The sequence below is a fragment of the Oryzias melastigma genome, linkage group LG7 (genome assembly GCF_002922805.2).
Source record: "Oryzias melastigma strain HK-1 linkage group LG7, ASM292280v2, whole genome shotgun sequence".
NCBI lineage: Eukaryota > Metazoa > Chordata > Actinopteri > Beloniformes > Adrianichthyidae > Oryzias > Oryzias melastigma.
In genome coordinates this window covers 16,898,781-16,918,591 of record NC_050518.1, presented here as the reverse complement: position 1 = coordinate 16,918,591, position 19,811 = coordinate 16,898,781, and the positions used below count along the sequence as shown (strand labels likewise).

The 19,811-nt window shown below is 37.1% G+C and overlaps 2 protein-coding genes across 11 annotated transcripts in view; both read left to right on the top strand.

Annotated features, from left to right (window-relative positions):
• The window catches only part of LOC112159226 (RAP1 GTPase activating protein), a 48,927-nt gene extending 32,825 nt beyond the window's left edge, over positions 1-16,102 (top strand). For 4 of the 10 annotated variants that reach the window (XM_024293155.2, XM_024293159.2, XM_024293165.2 and 1 more), the window contains 22 exons: positions 83-130; positions 2,171-2,209; positions 2,321-2,512; positions 3,517-3,620; positions 4,017-4,095; positions 4,174-4,227; positions 5,934-6,017; positions 7,760-7,860; positions 7,945-8,074; positions 8,815-8,970; positions 9,045-9,116; positions 9,203-9,289; positions 9,372-9,512; positions 10,285-10,416; positions 11,174-11,251; positions 11,912-12,021; positions 12,110-12,229; positions 12,313-12,448; positions 12,554-12,665; positions 13,648-13,724; positions 14,578-14,625; positions 14,702-16,102. In XM_024293155.2, coding sequence (XP_024148923.1) covers positions 83-130; positions 2,171-2,209; positions 2,321-2,512; positions 3,517-3,620; positions 4,017-4,095; positions 4,174-4,227; positions 5,934-6,017; positions 7,760-7,860; positions 7,945-8,074; positions 8,815-8,970; positions 9,045-9,116; positions 9,203-9,289; positions 9,372-9,512; positions 10,285-10,416; positions 11,174-11,251; positions 11,912-12,021; positions 12,110-12,229; positions 12,313-12,448; positions 12,554-12,665; positions 13,648-13,724; positions 14,578-14,586 — 2,061 coding nt within the window. In that variant the 3' untranslated portion in view covers positions 14,587-14,625; positions 14,702-16,102. The remainder of the gene's footprint in view (positions 1-82; positions 131-2,170; positions 2,210-2,320; positions 2,513-3,516; positions 3,621-4,016; positions 4,096-4,173; positions 4,228-5,933; positions 6,018-7,759; positions 7,861-7,944; positions 8,075-8,814; positions 8,971-9,044; positions 9,117-9,202; positions 9,290-9,371; positions 9,513-10,284; positions 10,417-11,173; positions 11,252-11,911; positions 12,022-12,109; positions 12,230-12,312; positions 12,449-12,553; positions 12,666-13,647; positions 13,725-14,577; positions 14,626-14,701) is intronic. The other 6 variants (XM_036212824.1, XM_024293157.2, XM_024293160.2 and 3 more) reach the window with 6 other exon arrangements.
• A 1,390-nt stretch (positions 16,103-17,492) lies between these two features.
• aurkaip1 (aurora kinase A interacting protein 1) lies at positions 17,493-19,737 on the top strand. The gene is made up of 4 exons (XM_024293154.2): positions 17,493-17,627; positions 18,266-18,370; positions 18,870-19,324; positions 19,440-19,737. The coding sequence occupies exons 2-4, from the start codon at positions 18,316-18,318 to the stop codon at positions 19,554-19,556; spliced, it is 627 nt and encodes a 208-aa protein (XP_024148922.1). The 5' UTR covers positions 17,493-17,627; positions 18,266-18,315; the 3' UTR covers positions 19,557-19,737.
• The last annotated feature ends 74 nt before the right edge of the window (positions 19,738-19,811 follow it).

The following is a 19,811-nucleotide window of genomic DNA, read 5'->3' as shown; positions in this document are numbered from 1 at the left end:
GACAACACGTCTTTTTAATCATTGAGCTTTTTCTTAACATTAGTGCTTCTTTTAAGGCTGTTTGTGCTTTGGTCTTAAACAGGGCAACAGGATGGATGAGCAGAGGTGTTCCTTTCCTCCACCGCTCAAGGTACGACTTTCATCTAGAGATGCAGCAATTTACACAAAAGGATCAGTTTCAGAAGTGACATGAGATCAGAGGAGATGGAATGAGATGAAACAGCACAGGATAAGGTAAGGTATCTTAAGATAAGATAAGATAAGATGAGATGAGATAATATCTGACATGTCGGGACAGGATAAGGTAAGATAAGATTAGACAAAATGAGATGACATGAGGTGAGGTGACATGGGATGAGATAGGAAAAGGGGAAATGATGGGATAGGAATCTGTTACTGTTGTAACACGTACAGTGAGATTAACATGATAGTGTAGACACATAATAAATATAAAGTTGTTTAAAAAATTAAGTAAAACAGGCAAGAAAAATAAAATTTGAATATTTTATCCCCTGAAAATGCTTGTCTTTGGTTTCTAAGTAGTAAATTGCCATGCTTAATGAAAACACTTTCAAATTGTATTTTAAAAAATAAGTTTTTATCTTAGATGAAAGTGTTTTATTGTGACTTATCCTTTAGTTTGAGTCCTTTGGTCTGCATCTTCAGTTCAGGTTTATGGAAGAGGATTAGGGCCATTGGAAAAAAAAAAAGCCCATGAAAAATTCTGACTTTAAAGTCAGAATTCTGAGTTTAAAGTCAGAACTCTGAGAAAAAAGTCAGAATTTTGACTTTAAACTCAGAATTCTGACTTTTTTCTCAGAATTCTGACTTTAAAGTCAGAATTTTTCATGGGCTTTTTTTTTCCAGTGGCCCTAATCCTCTTCCGTAGAATTCTGACTTTAAAGTCAGAATTCTGAGATTAAAGTCAGATTTCTGAGAAAAAAGTCAGAATTCTGACTTTAATCTCAGAATTCTGACTTTTTCTCAGAATTTTGAGTTTAAAGTCAGAATTCTGAGATTAAAGTCAGAATTCTTCATGGGCTTTTTTTTTTTTTCAGTGGCCCTAATCCCCTGCCGTACAAACCAAACCAAACACGCGAAAATTAATTTGATTTTTATTTTAGACAGCAATGTTGTTGTTGTTTCCTTAAACTTTTGCTATGGGGTTGTAAAGGGCTGTTAGCTAGCAAAAGAGAGTGGAAACAAAGGAATGCTGGGATATCAGTGTAGGATCACTTCCACACCCATCACACAGAGGGAAATTTCTAATGGACTCCTGCCTCTCTGCAAAAATAGGTCTTAAAAACGACACATGCTTTTGGATTTTTGCTAAAACTGAATTCAAGTATTAATAAAAGACCACTGGAAATGATTTAACAATAGATAAAAAATCTTGAGTATTGCTTATTTTTATGAAAATGTTCTCTTTTTTACCTTTACTTTTAAATTTTGAATTATTTTGCCCCACTTTACGTCTCCGTACCATTTCTTTATGCTTCCCAGGGTTAGAATAGAACTTTGTAGAGCAGAGTTGGCCAACCCTGTTCCTCAAGAACCACAGCACTGTCTGTTTTCAAGCTCTCCAGTTAATCTGGATCTGGAAGTGATCTGGGCAGGGAAAACTGGAATCCAGTTAAGGTTGTGGCTCATGAGGATCAGAATTGGCCACCCTTGTTGTACGGAATAGTGGGTTTTAGCTAAAATGATTATTCCCCATATCAATAGTTCTCCATCACCCCACCCTGGATAGAAAAGGTTATTTTTTTCTATCATTTTCTTAAATTCTGAACCATATTCTTTGTTTTGCTCAAACTAAGACAGCTGTTTCCATGTCATGCCACAAAGCACTTCACTTTATGTTCTGCACTGAAACACCCTCCAGCAAGAGTCTTCTGTGCAGACCTCTGCAGGCTTAAAATGATAACAAATAATATAACAACCCACAGCAATACTACAGTGGTGCATTTTAAGCCATTAGGTTAGAGAATAATAGAAAAAAAAACCTTTGAAGACTTACATTGATAACCAACTCTAATGTCACTGCGGAACAGATTGCCGTTGCATAACAGTTATGCAATTACTCTGAAACTGCATCCTTTGGGATTCTACAGTTGGACATTGTGGATTTCTTTTATTCTTTGATGTGGAAACATGTTTTTTCTTTTTTTAGACTGAGGAAGACTACATTCCATATCCAAGTGTCCATGAGGTAGGAAGAGGGTTTGAACCAGCACTCATAACTCCTTTTATACCACAAATGTTCTCAAATCATCCATCATTCATGGCTTGTTTATTCCACTGATGTTCCACTTTCCTGCAGGTGTTGGGGAGAAAAAGCCCCTTTCCTCTCATTCTGCTGCCACAGTTTGGCGGCTACTGGATTGAGGGAACCACCCATGAGCTGAGCGACTCTGGAGAGGCAGAGCAGCTCCAGCCTCCGTCCCCGAACAGTCGCACCAAGTTGGAATGTAACACGACAGCTACGCTTTTCCGGAAGCATTTCCTCGGAAAGGTCAGTCAGACAACAAACAAAAAAAAGAATATCTCTGTTCTGCTTAATTTTACATTTATTAAAAACTTCATAGATGATTTAGAAAAGGAATGCATGGAGACAAAATAGAGACTACATTTTTAATGAATTATCAATACATATTTGTAGTTTTTAGACACACTCTCCACCTCTCTTTGATAAATACTTCAGTCATTGGAGCTTTTTTTGACAAAAACAATCCAAAAATATGATAACAGACATTTTTAAATCATTTTTTTGTTGTTTTACTGATGCTGATATCATATATATATATGTTCTCAATGTGCCTGTTGGATTCATTAGTTATACAACAGTGTGTGTATTCAGGAAGCAGTGTCAAAGTGTGGTCTTGTGATAAATCTATCTGTTCAAAATAAATCAAAAATATGAGATGATGGAACCAGATTTCATTTTTTCTTTATGCCGTGACCTTTAAAAAAGAGATTTTCTTTCAAATTGACCCTATTGATCATGAGACTTTCTCTTTGGTTTTTAAAATAATGTCATCACTGTAAAGACAATACAGGTTCAAGTGTAATAAACTTTTGTTGGAGATGTAAACTGACTTATTTATTTACATAAACAGGTTTGCTCAGAAGTCGATTGACTGTCAGCAGCCTGTTATTTTTAAAAGTTCAGGTTATATTTTTGGCGCCGACTGTTCAGTAGCAATTTCATATAATTGTAATCTGTTCTTTTTTGATTAACTTGCTCAAAAAAATTAACAGTATTGTTTTAAGAGTAAAGTGCTGAGTCAACACTTTTTTTTAAATATACAGTTTTAAAACAGAACTTACAGGTAGCTGCAAAAATTCATGTTTTGACATCTCAAAAACCAGTCCAAACCTTATAAAAAAGTATGACTTTACTTCTTGTAACTCTCCAGAGAAGAGAAGGAACTGGAGTTGGGAAGGTGTTGGTTATCTGTGTGTGTCTTTCTGTTTATGATAGATGCTAATAGTGCTCTGCTTGCATTGTGCCCTCAGGAGCACTTTAATTACTATTCAATGGACAGCACCCTCGGACATCTGGTCTTCTCTGTAAAATATGATGTGATTGGTGACCAGGAACATCTCCGACTGATGCTCAGGTAACATTTACTATGCATGTGGTCTGTGTGACACACATCTACAGGTTGGGCAGGAAAAGGAAAAAAAAAAAAAAACGTTCAACACTCCTTGGAAAAGTGAAAGTGTACATAGCACATTTATTTATGTGTGTGTGTTAACCCAATGTTGACTAAAGGTACACATTACTGTAATCAGATGTGTAATGTAACTATAGATAGTGTCAACAGAGATGTCATTTCCACGGTAAAGTAACAGATGGAATATTTAGGCCGGTAAGTGGGCGGAGAAGGAGGAGAGGGGGCAAAGGCGAGGGTGGGGGGTCTGATAATGGTATAAACCGGATCCTCCCTACTGTACTTGATCTTGTGTTGTTCGGCTTTGATGCTTTGTTCTGATTCTTTTATTATTTTCTTCAGAACCAAGATGAAAACCTACCACGATGTTATCCCCATTTCCTGTCTAACCGAGTTTCCCAATGTGGTCCAAATGGCCAAGGTCGGAAGAGTTGATTTGTCTGTATGCAGACTAACAGGACTGATGCTGACATCATTTTATGCTTTTTGCTGATTAAAGCTCGTCTGTGAAGAAGTCAACGTGGACCGCTTTTATCCTGTTCTTTATCCTAAAGTAAGTTTTGTTTTATATATAGCTGCTTTTCTTAAAGCTGCTTTTCCATTAAAGGGTGGGGCACATACTTTAAAATCTCATTTAAAAAGTGCTGCAACTGTCCAGGATCCTAAGAGAAAAGAAAGATGCAAATAAATATAGAATCCATGCACTGTCAAAGTCCCACCTCAATCATCTTTTGATCTATTGTAAATCCTAGTGGATTTTGAAATGTGATTACACTGTTTTTTGCAAAACATTTTAAAATTATGTGGTTTTCAAGGCCACTTTTCTGTACAGAGGCTGGAGCTTGTTACAAATTTACTTCTGAATTGTGAGCCAGACTATTGGTGCGGAGTAAGCCCACCCCCATTTCCCATCATTCATATGCTTACGCTTACAGCCCCTTACACTCCCAAACCAACATTATTAATACAACAAAAATGGTAAGCAACATCAGAGTGTCCTGCCGTACAGTTTTGAGCCCGGATGCCAGCTCAAACGAGGAAAACAAAGACGTACATGGATCTTGTCATCTACGAGTGGATGCATCCAGGTTTTATGTCACTGCTTCAGGTTTTTTCAAATAAGTATTTTTGCATTTAACATTTGTTAAATGATGGGAAGATCAGCCCCTTGAGATGGCACGTCTCGTTTTCGAGGGGTTCCTCCTTAGACAGATGGCTGAAATGAAGACAGAGTATAGTGTAATAGACAAACAAGGATGCAATAAAGGTACAAATTAAGTATATACATCCACATTCACACACACATACATCATAATAAAGAAATTGTCAGAAAAGCCAATTTTAAGGCAATTCTTCTAAAATCCATCCTCCTACAACAGAAAAATGTCACAAGAACATTTTTGACAGCAATTGTTGTCGTTTCCTGAAACTTTGGCCAGTTTTAACATTTAAACGTTTTTTTTTTCTTGAAAGCTGCTAATGTAATTGTAAATGTTGGAGAGAATTTTCATTTCCCCCCCTAATTTGTGACATTTTGAACCATTTTGGACCACGTTAGTAGAGGGAACACTGATTTGCCACTAGTTTTCCAGCTCTCCCAGTGTGTTTAGTCAATCAGGATGTGGACTCACCTGACTCAGGTGATCAGGGGGAAGCTGGACAGGGAGATTTGGAATACAAGCATTGTTGTGGTTCCTTGGCGTTTTTAATGTTCTTTTTGAAGAATTTTCTAAGGATTTTACCCCCAAAAAATTGTTACAATGAAGACTTTTATCCCAATTTATTATGCACATTCAATTGCATTTTAGTACAATATTACTCATCATTATTTATAATGTAAAGCAGTGAAAGATGGCCTAATTTTTAAGCTTAGATGTTCACACTCGGATGTTACCCCAGTTAAAGCAACAAATCTTCAATCCGGTTTTTGACTGGAAGCCACCACAGCAGCAGGGCTATGTCTTTTTGATGGTTTTGAGTCAGGCTGCAGGATGTTGTCCCAGCTGCAAACAGCAGATACAAGATAACGCAGAAGTACAGAGAGCTGCAATAATCCAACCTTGAGGGGATTACCATTGTGCTGTCTTCACTGTACCATTATATTAATAGTTTACAGACAGTAAAAAAGCAGAAATTGAACAATCACTGATATTAATAGATGATTATTGATCATGTTAGAGGATGTGGGGGAATATGAATATAGGAATAGGAAATGTCACAATATGTTGTTCTTTTTTCTAAATTGTGTCATGTTCACAGGCATCTCGGCTCATTGTGACCTTCGATGAACATGTGATAAGCAACAATTTCAAGTTTGGGGTCATCTATCAAAAGTTTGGACAGGTGAGCAGAAAAACATCATGTCCTCTCTCCAAAAACAACAAAAAAATGATTCTGCCATTTTGATTTTCTCAAGAAAGCCGGGGGTGCTCCGTCCCTCGTCTTAATTACAGCTCTCACTCAAGCTCAGTCATTGCTGCTGACTTCAGCTCACCCTCTTATTATCTGAGGCAATCAGCTCTTTTGTGCTCTCCTAAAGGGAGGTAGGAGGGTAAAATGAGCAGTTCAGTACTTCCAGGGGTATATATACATATAGACCTTCAGAACGGTGTGCAGTTTATCTCTTAAAGGAAATAGTCTTGACCACCTTGTGAAATCCATGGAAACTTGCCTGAGGAGATATCTGATAAATTGTAGGATGCCTTTTGCTCATTTAGCATTCTGCAGAGGTGTAAAAAAAGAGAGAGGAATGATTGTCATGCAGGCTTATTAGACAGACATTATAAATAATGAGAAATGACAGCTATTTCCTTGTATTTGTGCTTTTGTTTCCTACATCAAAATCAAACAATATTTATGTGGCACTTGATATGCAGATCACTGCAGCACAAGTGTTTCACAAGAAGCCCATCGAAAAAAAGCAATAATATGAAAGCTATATATGCACAAAAACACATCAATCAAAGGGCTTTAAAGAAACCACTACAAGAAAGAACATAGAAAACACTGTAAACTGAAAGCAAACTTGTAATAAACAAGTAAAATAATAAAATTAAAATGCAAATATGCATACTTTTAAGAAAGAATATGAAACTGAATTAATATACTATATTATTACCCATTTCCTTAATAAAAGGTTAAAATGTTTAAGTAGGAAGCATCATTTAGTGTAATTCTTGACTCATAGAACCTTTTTAAACAAAATCTTAAGCTATTCTCATTCCGCCCCTTGGAAACACGCGTTCAAGTGGCCACTTACCATAAAAATTCTACGTAAATGCGCATTTCGGTCTTCCATGTTCAAAATTTTTACATTCACGCAAAATTACCCAAGTTTTACGACTGTTTTCTGGGTCTACAGGCAAAACTTGTGGTCATTGAATGCTAATTAGAAGCTTAACCAGTTCAAACAATTTGGATTTAGTACTGACGTATGGATGAAGTGTCTTTTAATTTATAGACGTGCAAACCGTCAAATCGGAAAATTAAAATTTGAAAAAACTCAGAGCGTAGCCGGTTTATGTGATAAACCCAGACGCAAGCAATGAACCAAACAATTTCTGTTTTGTGCCCAAATTTAAGACATCACACACCAAGCCTCTTCCAACTGTAGGTTTGAAACGGTAAAGAAAAAAAGAATAAGCCCCTCCCTGCTTGTGCAGTGTGAACACCATGGGTTGAATCTGTGTCAAATGTCCGTTGTGTACCTTGCTTTACAGTGTTTACAGTGGATTTGGGGTTTTGAAACTGTAAGCAGAAGGGGATCTTAGAGTTCAAGCGATCTCTTTAGTAAATAGGAAGGCCCAAGAACCTTAAACCAATAAATTAATGTATTTCCCCTCCCACTTACTAACAATAGTGTCACATCTAGAAGTGACTGAGCTGGCAGGCAACATCCAGGTTTAAAATGAAAATGTGAGCTGCCAGTTCATATGTTTTCATTTCCAAACCTTTTCAATTTCCTAAAATATTTGTATCTTTGCTGCCACATTTATATCACGGCTCACTTTTTTTCAAGGTGAGCTAACATTTATAATTAGCGGCTGTAAGAATGTCTTCATTCCTGACTCTTTTACTGGTTGCAGACTTGTGAAGAGGAGCTATTTGGTAACAGCAAAGAGAGTCCAGCTTTTGTAGAATTCCTGGAATTTTTGGGAGAAAAAATTGAGCTTCACAACTTTAAAGGGTAAGACGCCATACTCTCAAGCAGCAAAAGGCTGGCAGTGTTTAGTAGAAAATCACAGTTGTGCATGACTTTGTGTGCTCCCAGCTTCCGGGGAGGGCTGGATGTGACTCATGGACAGACTGGCACAGAATCCATCTACTGCAACTACCGCAACAAAGAGGTCATGTTCCATGTGTCCACAAAGCTGCCTTACACAGAGGGGGACACTCAGCAGGTAATACAACACAACAGCAGTCTAGCACACTCTTCATGATTCATAAAAATCAGTTGAGAGTTCCCTGTAGGTGTCATTGTACCATATGCTGCAATTACCCCCCTGTTGTGTAGAAAACAGCACCACGGATAAAGACTTTAAGCCTCAAGAGTCCACAAACCCCTTATGTGTAGCTCAAACAGCCAAATCCTGCAAGTTGCAAGTTTGTGCATTAATACACAGTAATTATTGTTCTCACTGGTGTGTGTATAGTATTTTTTTATGCTTGTGTCTTTATTTTTCTGCATGTTTAGACAGTAATTTAATATGTGCTGTGTTGTAACATACATTGCACATTTAACAGTAAAAATATGTTAAATCTTGAATCTTGAAAATGTATATCTACACAAAAATCTGCTTTATTGATGCCATAGAAGAAAAACAGCACCACCTTGTGACCTTTTGCAGATTTCTGTGCGGCTGCAGTGAGAAGATTCCCAGCTGAGACTGTCGTATTTATTGAGGACTTTAATATTTCACATCATTTATCTTTCTTTTAAAAATCTGTCACTTATAAATCCATGGAAACCACAACCACAGGGCGTGATACTTAATTTAATCATAAACTTTGACATTTTAAATCAATAGAAACCACCACATAAAAACTGTAAACAGACACACATTTCACTCTGTGTTTAATCTTGTGACAAAATGTTGGGATTGATTTCAGCCAAAGCTGTAACCACACTGTTGTGTTGCAGCTGCAGAGGAAGAGACACATAGGAAATGACATCGTTGCCATCGTGTTCCAAGAAGAAAACACTCCCTTTGTCCCAGATATGATCGCGTCAAACTTCCTCCATGCCTATATTGTGGTGCAGGTGGTCAACCCCTGCTCTGACGATGTTCTCTATAAGGTAACCTGCTTCTCCTTCCTCCTGGTTCCTATGAAAAGTTTTAGTTTCTTAAAAAACTAAACACATATTTGTAGGTGTCAGTGACAGCGAGGGATGATGTTCCTTTTTTTGGGCCAGCCCTTCCCAACCCTGCCATCTTTAAAAAAGTAAGATAAGCAGCCACAACATTCTAAAACACGTCTGATCACTTTCATCTTTAAGCTTTCTTTTGTTGTTGTTGTTGTTGTCTTAGGGCCCTGAATTCCAAGAATTCCTTTTTACAAAGTTAATTAATGCAGAGTATGCCTGCTACAAAGCTGAGAAATTTGCCAAATTGGAGGTGAGCTTTTATTTTTTTAAACATTTCTGTCATTCTACAAGTCTGGCTAATTTCTTTTTGTTGCTGTCTTTCTGTGTGGAAGGAACGAACGAGATCGGCCCTGCTGGAGACCCTTTACGAAGAGCTCCACGTGAACAGCCAGGCTATAATGGGAGTCGGGGGGGAGGATGACAAACTTGAGAATGGAAGCGCAGGAGGGGGGGGCTTCTTTGAGTCCTTTAAGGTAACTGAAAAATAAGGTTTTGAGATTGGGGACATAAATCTGATTGAGGTTCAGTTTAATGATTGGAAAACCATGAGGGGTGACCTTCTGGCTGGAATAGATGGATCTCCCTGCGAGGGATGTGATTTACTCGCTGGAGAAGCAGTCATTTTTACCCTTTGAGATGTTCTGCCTTTACAAAAGGGCTCAGTAAAAATGTTACTATGAGGGTGTAAAGCTTTTCTTTTTTCGATGTATGTAGTCCGATTTCTCTCTTTTTCTCCGGGCTTTCTTTTGACATGTGAGCTGGGCTTCAACAGTTTCATCAGCACCTCTGCACTTGTTTTAAATCCGAATGAAGAGAAGCTCTCCTCTGCTCTTTTCTTCACGGCTTTTCTTCTTCAGTTGGTCTCACTTTGATGAGCCGCTTGACACACTGATATGCTTCCGACCCTCAGCTTGTCAAAGGGAAAATGGTGGATTTCTGTCACTTTGCTGCATCCGAAAAGGTTCTTCTGGCTGCTCCACTTGGCCCTTTCTACTTTTTCTCTTCCTCTGTCTGCCAACCTAAACATAATGATTCATCCGAAGCACCCTCTGGGTACTAAAGCTTAGCAGCCTTCTCTGCCGCTTCCTTTTCTGTCAGGATTAGCATCATACCAGCGCATTCTGCCTGTAGCGGTCAGTGATCGGGGACAGCCCCGAGGCTCTTCTCGGCCTGTAACAGCGATACTAGGGTCACACGAGGCCACACCGTCTGAATGTGTTTCCCCCTCCTCGTCTCTTTCTATAGCGGGTGATCCGCAGTAGGAGCCACTCTATGGACACCGTGGGTCTAGGTTTCAAGAAGCCGTACACACTCTCCTCTAGCCCGAGTGGCCCCTTTAACCTCAACTCACCTGAGAACCCCAGATTCATGGGGACAGTAAGTACAGTCCGATGCAGTTCTGACGCATTAATACCCCGTCTTCCTCATCGCTTGTCTGCTGCACTAACTTCTCACAAAGATTTGCCACACACTCAGCCAAGGAGTGCAATTATGATAAGCTTCGGTCTCTTAAAGCCTTTACAAGTTCTCTACAAGACGGAGAATCTCAGAAAAGGGATCGGAGGCTCCTTCCAACTTTGTGCATCTGCATTGGTGCTCAGTTGAAGTGCCGCTTGGGTTGTATTTGTGGGTATTTGTGTGTTAGATAAAGAACTTCTATTGACAAATGTTTAAAATAAGGCATGAATAAAATTAGATTTATGGAGAAAAGTTGAGCCTTTCCCACATCCATGGCTTGCCTTTTCTGACTCATCTGAACAAAAAAGTAGATAAAAGCAGAAATATTGAAACTTCTGTGTGCATTTTTGAGATATTAAGGTGTTTATTAACTTTTCTGCTGTTTTTTAACCCTCCTCTTTACAGGCTTATAACCAAACACAACTGGTTCACCATTTCTCTCCCATTCAGCTGAATTTGAAACTAAACTTCCTCCATCTATACTTTACATGTGCTTTGCATTTTGTTTGACCTAACATGACTGACTGCATGAAATCTCATATATACCTGTATAAATCTCATGTTTTCTCTTCTCTCTCTTTTGTCACCCGTCATCACCACCCTCCATGTCTCTCATTCTGTCTGTTTTTCCTCTCTCTTTGTCTCTTTTTGTGTCTCCTCTTCCTGCTTCACTCAGTCATTGCTTGTCCCAGGCAAAAGTCCCAGTAAATATGGACGCCGAGGCAGTGCCATAGGAATAGGAACAGTAGAAGAGGTTCATGTCTAATTCTAACTCCTCTCTAACTTCTTCCTTCCCCTCTGTTGTTTTTTTTTTTTTTTTTTGTAACTGCATGGCTCTTCAGCATCATAGACAAACATGTTTCTCTGCACATGTTTAGCTTTTTGGGCTGCAGTTGTGCAATGAGGTTTCAGTCTTTTGTAGCGCTACAGAAAGGGTGGAGTGTGTTATGCAACTCAGAGAAAAACTACAAATACAGTTAATATTTGCATGAAAAGACTAAAGTTAGTGTGAGTCCTCCTCTGCTATTTTCTAAAGTACATCCTATTGTCTTTTATGCAATTCAAATGTTATTTCTTTATTTTGGTCAAATCTAGTTTAAGCAAAATTGTATTTAAATAAAATTGTCATTCTCCTCCTTTAAGCTTCACTGCACTGAAAGGTTAATTTGACAACTTTGAAAGGGATGCTAGATTAAAAAAAAGAATTTCAAAAATAGCACACGATAAATCTGTGAAATCTCCCGTCCATCTTTAGCACACCTGCTCTGGCAGGAAAACTATCAGCAGCATCTCATCCAGAAGCTTTTTCTTTAAACTGGAAGAAAACAGCATCACTATTACAATTCAGTTTACTTTATTTTTTTATTAAATTGATCGTTTTTTTTAACTCAAAGATATGTTGACTCCTCAACAGTCTTTGATTATTCCCGGAAAAAGCCCGACCAGGAAAAAGTCTGGACCTTTTAGCTCCAGGCGGAGCAGCGCCATCGGCATTGAAAACATTCAAGAGGTCCAGGAGAAAAGGTGAGAGGAGACTCCCAGACTATTCCTCTGGGAATTTTCTGCTAGAAATATTTCAACTCTGTTAAATCAAATGTATTTTACGATTTAGCAGTAGAGATCCTTCTCCAAATACCCAAAAGACACCTGACAGCGGCCATGTTTCCCAAGATCCAAAGTCTGACAACTCAGATCAGAGCTCTCCAGAGGTGCTCACCACAGCTAAAAGCAGGTGTGTCAAAAGAAATGTTTGACTTTTTTCTGTAGTTTTAGTTTAAAACTGTTCAGCTGTGAAAAGGGTAACCCAGGGTGTAGTTCTTACTTCTGTGGCAGGACTCCATCGATCCCTGAGGCCCACGACCTCTCGCGGTCCTCCTCCAATGCCAGCAGCTTCGCCAGTGTGGTGGAGGAGAACGAGAACGAGGCCACAGATGACTATGACACTGGCATGGTGAGTGAGGATCGAGTCCTTTATGCGATTGCTGCTATAAGTAGACACGGTTCATACTCAGGTTTTCAGACACTCGTTTCCATTATTCCTTCCATGTCACCAAAGGAGAGTTTGTCGTCAGCTGGAACCCCCCACAAGAGAGACTCCTTCACCTACAGCACTTGGTTGGAGGATAACATCAGTTACTCCAGTTCCAACAGTCGTGGAAGCTCACCAGGTGAAAACAAAACGTGGGAATATTACAACGTTTAAGCAGCAAATGGGAAAACTTTTAGCACCTTTTTCCTTTTTTTTTAAAATGTAACACCTAAACCCCTTGTTTATTGTATTCACACTTTCTTTAATGTATGCATGTTTTTAGGAAAAACCAAACATTAAGAGAAAAAAAATATTTTTGTGTGCATGGAGGAGCAAAAACAAGAACTTGGAGCTCAATGTGGACAGAAAAAAGGAGCTGATCTTCTATTAGACATCAAGACTTGAGCAGAGTTCGAGAGAAGAACATTTAACGCAAAAGGCTTTCAGGCACACAGTACTAAAGATCTGACTTGATGAGAAAACATCATCGACCAGTGAGTCAATGATTTTTACCCAGAAGACACCATGTTTTCTGAGAAAACAGGCCTGACTTCACTCTAGTAAAAGTTGTATCACAATAATTTCAGCAAAGCATAAGAATATGCTTTAATCTTACAGGGAAATGAAACTCTAAGAATCACCAATAATCACCAGATTCATAAACTGACTGAGCCTTCAGAAATCAAATCCATTTTTTCAGCAAATTTCTTTGCTGCTTTTTGGCTTCTCCAAGTATCCAAATACAGAATTATTATATGTTCAATCTAAATGTTAAACCAGTTACTTACTAAACATTTTACTCAGCATACTTTTAAATAACACATGCAACACATTTGTTTGTAGTACATTCCGATATAAATATTACAAATAATTTGGCTAAATCATCCAATTAGTATTTTCTGAACTTTTATATTTGACACCTCATAATATGTTCTCAAACAAAATTACATCTTTTATAATAAGTGATGTTTTATACTTTCATTTTTATTTCATTTTTGGGAATGTTTACTGTCAATAAACAGGATTTGTTAATAAACGACCTCCAAATCCACAGATAACACGGACAGAATCAGGCTTTAGAGTTCATTTTCTGCTGGTTTAACACTTAACTCTTTCTCCAGGTCACGGTAAACCTGACCGAGTGAAGACGGCTGACATCCGAATCAAGTTGGAGCGATCACATGATCATCAGTCCTCAGTAAGAAAAGTTTATTTCAACTTATACATTTTTCTAAATATTTTTTTAGGAGGATCAGAACAAAACTTTTTCTGTACTTCTCTGTTTAGAACAGCAAGTTGGAGGATATGGTTGGGAAAGCCATTTTTTAACCAACAATTCTCACATTTTCATTACTTTTAGTATATTGCTAGTTGTTTAGTGAGTTAGCTTTATAGGCACAATAATGTTTTCCTCATTTATCAATTGGCTCAGGATTAGAAATCTCAGCACCAGTTATAGAATCATTCAAGGAAAAAAGACAAGTAAAAATCATACAACTAAAAGCTGTAAACCAAGCTGATCTAAACAAAATTAAAAGTTCACAAACAGTAAGATACTCTTCCCTCAAAGAGTTATTATTGACTATTTTTTTTAAAGCCATAAAATAACAATTGAATGGCTTCATTTTCTGTTGATGCAAATAGTAAATTTAAAAGATAATGATGTGAAAGAAAATTGAGAAAATAATGTTTCTCCCAGCAAGATATAAATTAATTTTAGTTGAATTTTAAAATTAAAATGATTGAGATTTGTGTGTGTGACACAGAAAAAAAACGGGCTCTAAATGTGGACTCTTTTGCAGAATGCAACATTTCTACAGACTGATTTCATCAAACAAAGCTGCAGTTACTTTTCTAATTACTTCAGACCTTCAAATATATATTTAAATATATATTTATTATTTGATTCTAGCTTATATTATTTGGCAGTAAAGGGAAATTTTATTCAGAATCTTTGCTTTGACATTAAACATGTTGTTTTTTCACAATGACCTTTTTGCAAACATTTACTTTAAAGTCGTGTTGTTTTCTTTCTTTGTCATTTTGTGCAGAACTGCTAGGTTCACCCTCCTGGTTTTAACCGGGACCTCCATCTTCAGGTTAGTCTTTTTTCACTCAATGGAATTGTTATTATTCAGGTTATTGCGTTTTAACACTATTGTCTTTTACTTAAAGCTACCCCCATTCGTTTTCTCTCTCTGGGAGATGAAGGACATTCAGGCCTTTACCATGAAGATGAAGAGAAGCAGCAGGTGGAGCCGGGTACCTGCACCGATCGTCAGAGCTTGAAAGACACTAGAAAGGCCATTCACAAAGAGGGGCCAGTTTTGCACACGTTGCACAGTCTTTTTCCTTCCAACTCCTTTTGTTGCCTCTTGTCCTCCGTTGCCAAATTCCACATGTATTTTTCTACCTTTACTTTTTTTTTTTTAAACTGCACATCAAACTTTTTATCTAAAAAAAATTGATTACTGTAGTTTAGTTGCTTTGATAAAGTTATTGTTTGTTGGATCTACTGGAAGAAGACAGTCCTCTGTCTAGTACTAGTGAGGCTATTGGTGAAAAAACACAAATTAAGAGACAGTATAGCCCAAAATGGTAGCACTAAAATCAACAGTAAGAGCACTAAAACATAAACTCATATGGCCTTAGAATTTGAAAACTGATTTATTTTGGCCTTCCTTCATTATTTTCTTCACATGTTCTGCAGGTGTTGGGACAACAGTAACAGAGAAAGCCAGAAAGCAAATCTGAATGCGGCTCATTTAAAGCAAAATGTCATAAACATGGCGATATACATCAACCACTCTGTCACTGCCTGTATAGTCTGCAAACATGTGGATATTGTCTCTTCTGGGGTGATTTACTGTTTAGTCCTTGTTGTCTGTTGGAGCGTAACCCAATCCGGTCATAATCTGAGTTGAATTTGTTTCCAATTTCTGTCTGGTGTTCAGTATTTTTTATTTATTGACTTGTTCCCTGTAGGTGACATTGATGACAAGTATCTATCCTCCCGCATCTCTGTGTTGACCACATTCACAATGTGTCGTATGTGTTGCTTTTGGCATAAAATGTAATAGCACCTGTAAAGCTCTTTATGTTTCAGGGGTCTCGATCTTTATTTTGTGCGGTACAGTTTGCAATGCAAATCTGACAAACTAATGTATATTTATTTGCTTTGAAAGAGACTAAATATCTCAATTTACAACTACTGACATTGTAAATAGCTGTTTTGTTGAAGTAAATAGTGTAAAGACGTTTTATTTTAAATATGACTGACATCGGAAAATGACTGCCAATTTAATAATTTACTGTTGTTTTATTTCTTGTACCCTTAATATTAAAACAGTTTCATTTGTAGATTAATTTTTGGAAGATGTCCTGACTGTTCTGTGAAAGGGAAGCTATTGCAGTTCAGTACATCCGGCTGATGGTTTCAGTTGCCTTATGTCACACACTGACAGTGTATGTGAAGCTGGTAAAGCAAATAGTTCATTCTCAGCAGGATTTACAATGAAATGAATGTTTTTTGATTGGTTGTTTTTATTGTAAATAAAGGACCTGAGAACTTTAAAAGCCTGCTCTTGTCAAAAATGTTTTCAGAAATAAATACTTCGCTCCAAGTGCAGGATTCTAAAAAGCGGCAAGGTAAGTGTGTTAGGAAAGTGAATGTAAACTTTCTGTTTGAGCCTTAGTGTGGTGACATTTTATCCAATATTTTAACACTTAAAAGAGGAGATGAACTCCACTATTTACTTGTTTATGAATAAATACAAATAAATGACTTGATGAATGTCAACCATATCAATAAAATGGTTAATATTATTTCACCAGTAAACTTTGAAAGTATTCTAGAAATGGGATTCAGCTGTAACTCCATGTGTTCCACATGGTTCTGTTCTCTTCCCTGTTTTCTTCTTGGTTTATACATTTTATAATTTTTTAAAAACATTGTCTTTGCTTGTGACATGTTGGATGAGAAATCAAATTGAATCAATATTTACCTGGAAAAAACATAATTTACTCATTAAAAACATGGATCATAATTATTTAAAGCATTTTTTTTTGTTAATGGAAGCAGCATTTGTTTATTTTTGCTGTAAAAAATTATTTATAAATGAAGGTCCCATGTTTGACCTATTTGTATAATTTGTTTCAGGAAATTTGACAAACTCATAGCAAATCATGCTGTGAATCAAAATCAAGTGACACCCAGATCTCCTTGTTTTTTTTCATCAGATGACACAGAGTTACCTAAGCTTGGACAAGAGGTTTTAATCTTAAACTCTCTGTTTAGGTTCCTCTTGCATTTAGGGTCTTCCATAGCCAATCTCCACATTTATGCAGGAAAAGTTGTGAATCATCTTTTTCAAAAATCTGAATTTACCAGAAAACATCTCTACCACTTACTGGGCATGCAGATCAACTCTTCTAAAACCCCAACATCCAACTTCAACTTTAAGTTTATCAAACCCAACTCTTTGTTAAGGCACTTTTTCTGGTTTACACACTGAATTTCATTTCAAACAAACTCAGATAGTGTGACGATGGTTCTATCGATAGTACAGAATCTAGCTACTTTTAATCAGCATCTAATTTCTAATTAGCTAAAGTATAATAAATGTCACACCACTTTTAGCTTTCTGCCTTCCTGTTTCCTTCAGCTTCAGGTAACTGGGCAGCTACAGAGTAGAAATCCTGATAGCACCTTTCCACCAGATATCCCATCTATTTTATCTAATCCACCATTCTTATATGTCTCTACTAACACGCTGAAGAATATAATTTTCAAATAAGCACATTCAATACACTTTTGAGATAAACTTCTGTTTGTGAGATTTTTTTTATAACTTTGTTTTGTGTGGTTTGTGTTTGTTGATATATTGTTGTTCCTATTATCATTATTGTTGTTCTTGTTGCTGTTACTGTTATTATTATTATTATTATTATTATTATTTCAACAGATTATGACTTTATTTGTAGCAGTGGAACCTTCGCTTCAGAGAAACAAGGCGCGCAACAAAAAGGTCCGGACGAATAAACCGGAAGTCGTTGCTCCTAAGTCACATTGAGGACTAAACGCCAGTCGACGCGATTTTTGGTAATAAATAGCATTTTTTCATTAATTTGCAATATTGAGATCAATATAGTGTTTTGGTAAGAACGAACTCTTTTAACGCAAATTTAATTTTCAAGCTGTTTTCAACCGATGTACCCACAAAGCTAGGTTGCTATTTGCTAGCCGTAGCATGCTTGTCTAGCATATAGATTGGTTATTCCTAAACATGCATTTCTTTAAATTACATTTATTCCTTAAAGAAAATACTTAACCAGGCCATTTTGAAATGTGAAAAGAGCGTTTTGTTTAGGATAAATACAGATTTAACATTTTCTCACCTTAGCAAGACTCCGTTAGATAGAAAAGTTGTCAGAATACATTTTGTTACTTTCGTATATCTTTGTTTTAAAATCGAATTTCATCCAAAAAACTTTATATCTGGGTAATTATTATTATAATATTGACTAGGAGAAAAAAAGTTAAGCAGTTATGTCTTTTGTGTCTAACATCTTAAATAGTTTTTTTCTCTCTCTCCATGTCTCTTTGTGTTATATTCTATATGAAAATTCCTATATAAATAAAGTTTGATGTCTTGCATTTATTCTTTTGTATAGGATATGTGTTATTGTTCCCATCCAGAGAGAAGGCTGTAACTTTATCAGTGATTTTCATGTCCTCAGGATCCCTGATCATCTATCCCATTCCTAATGACAGTGATCTTTTCCATCTGATGATGTTTGTCTCAAGGGTTGTCCCTCGGGTTGGTCTTTTACAGAGAACAATATGTGAGTACTAAACACTTCTACAGGTTTGACATACATTTTGTTTATCGTATTCATTTATGGCTTTGTTGACATTTTAAGATTTTTTATTTTTTTTAAGGAGATTGGTGGTGCTGGTGCAGGTTTTAGATGTTTTTTGATACATAAACTGTTGTTAAAACTGTTCATAAATAAGTTTTCCATTAAAACTGTTTTTAGAACCTCACGTATGATTAGGACAGATGATATATTCACTGAAATAAGCTTTATGTGGTTTTCTTTGGTTCATCTTGTGTTCATGTTGGGAATTGTATATTCATTATTTAATTGAACCTTAAATGTTATCGTTAAACTGTTTTTTTTTTTTTTTTTTACCCACTCCTCATCTTTTTATTCACATTATATATATAGCATATTCTGAAATAGTTATGTTGAAAACAATTTCAGATCAACTTTTTAGTTTTTTGTCAGTTGGATTATAGATTTTCAAGTTCTTCAACTTCTCGTCTTGTCATGCGTCTAGGTTCACTTCAAGCCCACAATACAAGTTTGAATGGATTTCTACAGAAGGTCCTTCATCCTCACACCTCCTCAGTACAACAAAATTACTCAACAGCTGCAGATAACAGATCTCCCCCACGATGGATCCAGCTTGAGCCGGAACTGGACGAAGCCCTAGTGCCCCGTAAACTGTCAGTGAGTCCTTTGGAGAGCTGGCTCTCACTCCGCTACTCCCTCCCTCCCCTGCTGGAGTCCTCTCAGCCACAGGGAGATGTAGAGGTGCTGAATGAAAAGGTGCTGCCACCTATTTCTGTCCCTGCTTTGGACGATGGTGAGAGCCCTGCAACTCCTATAAAGTGTAAAAATGTCCTGGAGATCCGACGGAGGAAGATGAATCGACATAAATACAAGAAGTTGCAAAAGAGGACAAAATTCCTAAAGAGGAGAGTGATGGAAAGCAGGGGGAGGAGAAAGCAGGTCAGTTAAACTGGACCTGTTCTTAGATAAATCTGAAGTGATGTTTATGCTATTTATATCGAAGTGAAGCACTTGTTTGTGGTAAAGTATTTTTTTTTTTTTTTGTTGTGCTCAGAAAAGATTTGAAGAGGATCTTCGGAAGATCTGGATGCGAGCTGGACTCAAGAAGTCTCCAGAGGGTTGGGCGGCACCGAAGATCTTCATCAAACAGCATGGAAACCGAAAGAACTGAGAAACATTGACGGCGTTTCTAGATTATCACAATCGTTCACATTGACTGACCTTCACATACCCAAATCAGATGACATCTATGCCATTGTTTTCTATAGAAAACAAAAATGAGGCAAGCTTTTGCTGGTGTGTGTAGTCAAAATCCTTATGTTATCAAATAAAGACACATTTTCCAGGTCTGACATTCAAGTGGCTCCTCTTTACTTCTACTCAGAATAAATAGCTCATTCAAATAATATGGAGATGTTCCACATTC

Excerpts from the sequence above, each read along its gene's own strand:
- aurkaip1 (XM_024293154.2), top strand. The coding sequence starts at position 18,316 with ATGATGTTTGTCTCAAGGGTTGTCCCTCGGGTTGGTCTTTTACAGAGA. Across the intron at positions 18,371-18,869 it reads TCTTTTACAGAGAACAATAT|GTTCACTTCAAGCCCACAAT; the intron begins GTGAGTACTAAA and ends TCATGCGTCTAG. Across the intron at positions 19,325-19,439 it reads GCAGGGGGAGGAGAAAGCAG|AAAAGATTTGAAGAGGATCT; the intron begins GTCAGTTAAACT and ends TGTTGTGCTCAG.